We start from the raw sequence: 8,210 nt of genomic DNA, 5'->3' as shown, positions 1-8,210 counted from the left end.
AAAACGCCTTCTTCTTGAATCGGGCTTTAATACCGACTTGTTATGTTTTCAATCCAACCAATATGATTGTCAATGCAGAAATTATAAAAGACAAGAAAATGCAATAATTATCGAGTTTCGGAGCAATTATCTCCTATGCTCTCACTGATAGTTGCTTTATTTTGTTCTTCTCAATAACCAAGAATTCAATACAATATTGCAACACTTAGACTTACAACTCTAGGCTCAATTGGACTCTTTGTTATTGATTTTAGAACACTAATTATCAGTGTCTTGCATTACAAGTTACTGATTGCAAGTTACAAGCCATGCCTTAGATAGCTTATCCAATTTCTCTAGTTAGTTATAACCATACCTAATTGACTCAAAACAAACTAAAACATAAAACAAAAACTATCACATTGGCTTAATGTAGGTATTTAGACTTTCACTAACTATCTGAATACAATTATGATCCACTAGGCTTTCACACGTTTTTAGTAAAAAACATAACTAAAAATATTTAAACGATAATTAGTTTGCTATGAGTCTTTGACAATTTTTTTTTTTTAAAAAAAAAACTGTTCTTGATTTGAATGAAATCGTTTCACAAGTGGCAAAACATGAAACCGTTAGATTGGTAGCTGCAATTAGTGCTTATAGAGGCTAGTTTATATATCAGCTTGATGTGAAATCAAGTTTTTGATTAGTCTAATGTATCAAATCAAGTTTACAATTGAAAAACTTTTATTTGATGTCTTAACTAAATTTTGTTCTAGTGATGGGTTAGGTTAAGTCCTCATGCTTGTACTTCTTTCTTTTCTATTAATTTACTTTAGGTTAAATTACTCTTTTGATTCTTAAGTTATTTTTAGATTTTATTTTAGTTTTTAAATTTTTTTTATTCATTTTAGTCATTAAATTACAAACATTAAACAATTTGGTCTCTTAAATAGCTTTCATTCCATTTTAGTCTTTATTAGTAATAAACGTTAAAGATTTTGGTTATTTAAATTACACAAATTAAATATTTTAGTCTTTTAAATTATAATTTTTGACTTTATTAGAAATGACAAAAATGTATAACGTATGTAACTTAATGTAATAAAATAGAAGGTAAATAACTTGCTAGACAAAAGTGACTAATATTTTTAACTTAAATGATCAAAATGAAACAAACAAAATTTAAAAAATAAAAAAAAAACTAAAAAAAACTTAAAAGATGAAAATTAATTTACCCTTTATTTTACCGTTCTTAAGAGCTGAGTTGCTAACTTAGTTAGAATGCTATTGTTAGTATACTTTTTCTTTTAAATTAGCTTAAAAATTTATATGGATCACTAGTGATATTATTGTTTTATGAAAGCAACACAAAGCATATCCTCAGTTTTAGTAATACGGAATTAATCGTTCCTCCTCCCAATTTATGGGCAGTTTTTTGTTGTATTGTTTGAAATAATCTTTTCTTTCACATTTGGAAATTGACCACAGCATATCCAACCAAGGAAGGCTAGTGTCCATTTTCTTTCCATTTTGAAACCTAAACTTGTCCACGTTCACAAAACTATAAAAGTGTCACCAATCATGGGAGAACAGTTCACTGAATCTTACCAATCCATAACTTTGACCTTGACCAACAACGTCACCTTACTTTTTTTATGAAAACAACCCAATAGCTCAAATTCTCATCCATAATTAATACTTGTAAGCTTGCTCGTAGAGGTTGATGAGTGGAAGAAAAGCCTAAGTATTAAAAGGAACAAAACTCAAAAAAGTGGGTGAGAGTAACTAAGATAATAAAGTAAAAGCACTACGCGTCGCGCAACCTAGCTTACAACACAACATCGTTAAGTCATGCGGATATTTTATTTTTTAGAAAAACATTACATACTCTTTTTTTAAATAAAAAATAACTTAATTACGTTCTTGGTTGTTCAATTATAAAACATAAAATGCTAGTACTTTAATTAATAATTTTTTATAGCACCAATTTGTTTTTTTACCATCTAATCTGTTTAGAAGGGAAATTAAGTGAAATGAAATTGAAAATATATTACAAATTCTGATTTACGTAAATATAAAAAATCGTAAACATTATTTGTCAAAAAAATTGAATAATAATATATACTTATATTTATTTCAGATAATTTCATTTAAATATTATTTTATGCTCAAAACTTTTGCGGCTGTGATTATGCAATTGACGCGTGTTCACCGTCTTGCGAAAACTCACACGTGAAAAATGACGATGACGAAAATTTTATACTTATTATTTAAAAAAGAAAACAAAAGACACGTGCCCACAGCAGCCACACACTCTAGCAAGAAGAAAGAGAATGAGAAAGTGTTTTGTAGTATCACCATTCACCACATGTTGCTTTAAATGTGCAATTCATTTTTTAATTATTTTTGTGTTACCTGTGCTTTTCTTTTTAGTAACCCCGTGGTAATATTGCACTAATGCTAGAGCAATGGATCTGGTCTCACACTTTGTCGGCTGTTCTATTAAATATCCACTAAACTATTAGAGTTAAAGTCCTCTCTGACATCGTAAAACTATCCCCTATTATCTATTATATATGATTCTTTGCCGCAATCAAACCGCTAGGATATAGGAGATAATTAAATTAGAGTTATTAATGACTTTCGTTAATTTATACTATTGTTTAGCGTAAAAATCTAAATTGATCTTTGATAATTTAATCGCCGTTGGTCATTAACTTTAGTTTTTTATAAAAAAAATATTTAAATTAACCTTTAATAATTGAATAAAAGAGACATATTAGACTTTTGTTAAATTTGATTCAATGTTCATTGATTTTTTATTGAAGGGAAGGTTATTTGGCTAAAAACTATAATCGAGTAATACTTTTGGGGTAAATTAATCTCTTTCAATATTGCTTTTTTAATTTCAGAACTAAATACATGTATTGAATAGATTAAATATTAACATAGCAATAATTTTTAATATTGTAACATAGATAATTAACATTTCATTAGTTATTTGACACTTCAGAAAAAAAAGTAGTTAAATTTAATCAAATTTAACCAAACAACTAATATATTCCTTTTAAACAACTATTAGAGATTAATTTAGGTATACTTTTTTATCAGGATAAAAAAATTGCTCACATCCAAACTATTAAGGATCAATTTGAATCTTTACTCTATTGTTTAAAATGTTACTTCAAGTAGCACATTTTATTCTCTTTTTATATTTTATTATCTTAATTGAGAATTTTAAATATTAATTAAAAATATATTTTATGTCATTTTATATTTATTAGTTGCTTCAATTGTTAGCTTTATAAACACTTTAAATTCAATACAATAGTTTATCTACTACTTTTTATCAAACGAAGTCATAAAATCACGATAAAATACTATAAACTCTAAAGATATGATCTTTTAATTAAAAAAATAGCGATGTGACATACTTCAAAATAATAAGACATATGATATAATGATATAGAATATAATTAACACTCATGAAATCGCAATAAAACACTTTAAAACTTAATTTTCACTTTGGGGATTTTTCATTTTTATAATTAAATTAATGAATTATAAATAATTAATACATATAAATGATTCTATATCATGAAATCGTGTGTCATATCATTTAAAATATGTCAAGTCGTCATTTTTTTAGTTAAAAAATATGAGAGAAAAACTAAAACTATCGATTTTAAAATAGAGAGATTAGTTTCGTAAAAATAAAAAAAACAAATACTACCATTTTTTTTTTGTCATTTTTATTATGTGTACAAATTTGAAGGTGAGGAGATAATGCTCTAATCAAGTCAAGGTAAAGAAAACTTTATAGCTCAATTTTATTTATCATCACTTTTTTTATGTAAAATTTTTAGGATGAATAGATGATACTCATTTCAAATAAAATAGATCTTAGAATAGTATTTCAAGTAGATAATGGATAATAGTGTTTCTTTTATAGCTTGTTTCTTATTTCTTTTTATTTTATTTTAATTAAAAATTTTAAATATTAGTTATACTATATTTTGATATTATTTTATACTTATTGATTATTTCAAACCCGTTAACTTTATCAATCCATTCAAATATAATTTTCTAACTAGTTCACTATCGATTTTCTGTTATAAGATCATTTACTTTCACTTAATTTATTTACATTGAGTTAAAACTTTTTGTTAATAAAAATTGATATAACTAATCTATAATATAATCTAGATATATAAATTACATATATTAAATTTTATTAATTAAATTTTAATATAATTATCTTTTAAAAAACAACGGAAAAGTAATTAAAAATATATGATTCAAAAATGTTTTTGGTCACTACAAATATATTTATTTTTGATTTTAGTCATCATAAATTTTTTTTGTTTGAATTTAATTCTTATAAAATCAGAGATATTTGATTTTAGTCTCTGACGTCAAATCAAAAATTATAAAAAAATAGTTGACAAACCGTCGAAATAAAGAAGAAGACATATTTTCCAAAACCCCCTAAACCACACTTTTAATTTCTATTCATGTATTTTTTTTAATAAAATAACACTAATTAATTAAATGATAATTAATAAATTCATTAATTAATAATATAAAATATTTTAATTTTTAATATATCATAAAATATAATCTATTGATGTGTATTTATAAAGTCACATGTTTTGGAACTTCATTTTATAATATTAATTTGACGTTATATACTAAAGTTGATCGCTTTCAATTTTATAAAAATTAAATACAAATAATTTTTTTTTCAATAAACTAAAATTAAAAATATATATTTACATAAATTAAAAACATGTTTAAACTTTAAAATATTATATTAGGTCGGTCTCAGACTAGTATAGTCCGTCGAAAAGACATCATGGATGATCTTTCCAATCCTTCCAAGTGGAGTATCTAGGTCTACTATGAAAATTATATTTTATTAAGCTTTGAAATTAAGAAATAAATTGGAAGAGCTTTTCTACAAAAAGCAGTAGTTGAAAACAACGGATGGAGCAATAAATATATTTTGTTTTGTTGAGTGTTACAATAAATATATATTTAAATCTTCGTTATTTTGTGAAGTGAAGAGATAATTTATTTCCCCTTATTTTGGTCAACAATAATTTCTTTCCTTACTTAAATTGTGAATAGTTCTATACATTGAATCGGACCCGTCAAAGCCCACGGACCGTACGGTAAACAGATAAGATTGTCCGCATAATTATCTTTTTTAAATCACAACGTGGCATATTTTAAGAGGCCCAAAACTTAAATGGGTCCCACAACTTTCAAAGCACAAAGATCTCAATGAATTTCTCGACCTCTGTGTTGTATATAAATAACCGCCATCTCTTCCCACTATTAGAAAAAATAAAAGAGAAAAAATTTGAAGAAAAAAAAAAACAGAAAATATTTGTTTTGTTCTCTTGTTCACTCATCACCAGTGTTTCTTTACTCCCAAAAAAAGAGTGCTTCTTCTTTCATTGTTCTCTGTTATAACATAATGGGAGTTCCAGAGAAGGATCCTCTCTCACAGTTGAGTTTACCTCCTGGTTTCAGATTCTTCCCCACTGACGAGGAGCTTCTGGTTCAGTACCTCTGCCGCAAAGTTGCTGGACACCATTTTTCTCTCCCAATCATTGCCGAAATTGATTTATACAAATTCGATCCCTGGGTTCTTCCAGGTAATAAATTATCATTTATCACCAATCTTTTAATAAAACTTCGTAATTTAAAAGTTTTTTTATGTCTCTACAACAGTAACTGAAGCCGCTTCAATTGCATTTAATCTTAACGTGATCCTTTATAAAAAATGAAAAATATTTTAGATTTGTGTTTAATTTCATTTATTGGGATGAAATTTAATATATTTGCTATTATTTTTGTACAGGCAAAGCGATATTTGGTGAGAAAGAATGGTACTTTTTCAGTCCTAGGGATAGAAAATATCCGAATGGTTCTCGACCCAACAGAGTTGCTGGATCGGGTTACTGGAAAGCCACAGGAACTGACAAAATCATCACAACTGAAGGTAGAAAAGTTGGAATAAAAAAAGCACTTGTTTTCTATATTGGCAAAGCACCAAAGGGTACAAAAACTAATTGGATTATGCACGAGTATCGTCTTCTTGACGCAACAAGAAAACATAACCTTGGCAGCTCCAAAGTACGTAACACAATCACATAATTTTCCTTTGCTCTGTTTTTCTAATAATATAAAGAATGTATAGTCTTAAATATAGATAAAAGTAGAGTTAAAGAAATGAATTTGATCTAAAATTTAGTCCACATACATCATTTTTTTCTCTTCTTTAATCTAATTCTATTTATATAATTGATAAGAAAAGGAAGAATCTCTCTAACATGATTTATTCGCTTATATGATGCAGCTAGATGATTGGGTTCTGTGTCGCATATACAAGAAGAATTCAAGCTCGCAAAAGGAAGTTCTGACATTTTCGAGCAAAGAATACAGCAACGGGTCGTCGCCTTCATCGTCGTCCCACGTGGACGACATGGTGGACTCGTTCCCAGAAATCGACGACCGGAGCTTTGCACTACCGCGTGTGACATCGCTCCGAATGCTTCAACAGGAGGAGAAGCTCGGATTTCACAACATGGATGCCGGAATATTTGCGGATTGGGTTAATCCGACGGATCTGGAGTCAATACCCGAATTTGATTCAGACTATAACACGCAGGGGACATTCAATTTCAATTTTAATGACCATACTGTCCCTTCGGTGCCGCCGTTTGGTTACATGGAGTTAACGACGGCATGCAGGAAAGCCGCCGAGGAAGAGGTTCAAAGCGGGATGAGGACCCAGCGGGTTACCGAGACTTCCGGATTATATCAGCATAATTCAAATATATTTTTATCGGGTTTGGGTGACCCGTTTGGGTTTAACTATTCGGGTCACTAATTATGTTGTGTGAACATAGTAATGAACAGTGCACTGCATATGTGCAAATAATTGGGGATTCTTTTTGGCTATTCAATTTGACGGTTTGTTGCGGTTACCAAAAATAGAAAGAGGAATATGCAGTTTTGGTCATTGTGCAGCTGTACGCATGAAAATATACAATGAATCCAATTCGTGAATGAACTGCAGAGAAAGTAAATATGCAATGGTGCATGAACCAATTTGTACAGAAAAAAGTGGTTCTGTTTGCATGACATTAATTTGGCTGTAGCAGGCGCATTCGGCTCAAACATACGAAACACGTTGTGCCCAAAAACAACTCAAAAAGTTTGGTTTAGATTCACGTGATAAATTAATATTAATATTTTATATTAATATCTCCATTCTCAAATGTAATATCTATAGATAAAATTATGAAAATTAAAAGAGTTGTTAGTTGTATTAATTATTTTTAATATATTATTTTACATATTTATTTTGGAAAAGAGAATTAATTAATATTAATATGATAATATTTATTGTTGATTGTAAAAATATATAATATTAAGAGAAGGTTGGTAAAGAAATAATTTATGTAGTTTAAAATTCAAATAGAATTTTATAAAAAAGAAAAAATTTATTAAGAGCATTTTATATTTAAGGACAAATGTAGTATTATATAGTATTAGTGTGGGGATTTTGATGATATATTATAAGGGCTGGCCAAACACGAGACATAAATTGAAATGATCAGACGAGTACTTTTTAAAATTAATAAATAAATTATTAATTTTTTATTTAAAATTTATCTTTTTCATTTTTTCGATGCAAAATTATATCTATAATTCTTTTTGTGATTCAATACAAGCTTTAACTTTTTATTTTTTATTTTGAATAATCTGATTCATGTTTTCGAATTAATATTCATATCTATGAAGACGGAAGCAACACAAATTCAACAAGATTAAACATAAATGTTAAAAAAATATAATCTAATTGATAGTATAGTATTTGAAATAAAAATCTTCTAACAATAGAACCTCATCGACAAGATACAATTTAAAATAAAAATTTCTTCTGGTTCCTACTCCAACCAAATAGAAATAGTTGATCCTGCTAAAATGTGAAACTAAGGGATATATATATATATATATATATATATAAGTAATTACTTATATGTGATCTAAATTAGAAAAATATATTAACATATGAACAAGAGACGAATAACTTTGAAATACATACCTATACTTAAATATATTATGGTCAGTGACAAGAGAACGAAAAATAAAATCAAAGCAAGAACTAGGAAGTATAGTCAAAGTGAAAAAACAATTGTTTTGTTTGGTTG

General features: G+C 27.4%; 1 protein-coding gene across 1 annotated transcript; it reads left to right on the top strand.

The window, feature by feature from the left end:
• Positions 1–5,288: 5,288 nt before the first annotated feature.
• Positions 5,289–7,370, top strand: NAC67 (NAC domain-containing protein). The gene is made up of 3 exons (XM_004514293.4): positions 5,289–5,645; positions 5,852–6,126; positions 6,350–7,370. Exons 1-3 carry the CDS (start codon positions 5,465–5,467, stop codon positions 6,881–6,883), a joined length of 990 nt encoding a protein of 329 aa, XP_004514350.1. The 5' UTR covers positions 5,289–5,464; the 3' UTR covers positions 6,884–7,370.
• The last annotated feature ends 840 nt before the right edge of the window (positions 7,371–8,210 follow it).

Source organism: Cicer arietinum, chromosome 7 (assembly GCF_000331145.2).
Source record: "Cicer arietinum cultivar CDC Frontier isolate Library 1 chromosome 7, Cicar.CDCFrontier_v2.0, whole genome shotgun sequence".
Classification (NCBI taxonomy): Eukaryota; Viridiplantae; Streptophyta; class Magnoliopsida; order Fabales; family Fabaceae; genus Cicer; species Cicer arietinum.
Note: the sequence above shows the minus strand (reverse complement) of the source record. Positions and strands in the feature narration are given on the sequence as shown.

Bases quoted from the DNA above. Each gene is read 5' to 3' on its own strand.
- NAC67 (XM_004514293.4), top strand. From the start codon at position 5,465: ATGGGAGTTCCAGAGAAGGATCCTCTCTCACAGTTGAGTTTACCTCCT. The intron at 5,646-5,851 runs GTAATAAATTAT...ATTTTTGTACAG, and splicing joins CGATCCCTGGGTTCTTCCAG to GCAAAGCGATATTTGGTGAG. The intron at 6,127-6,349 runs GTACGTAACACA...TATATGATGCAG, and splicing joins ATAACCTTGGCAGCTCCAAA to CTAGATGATTGGGTTCTGTG.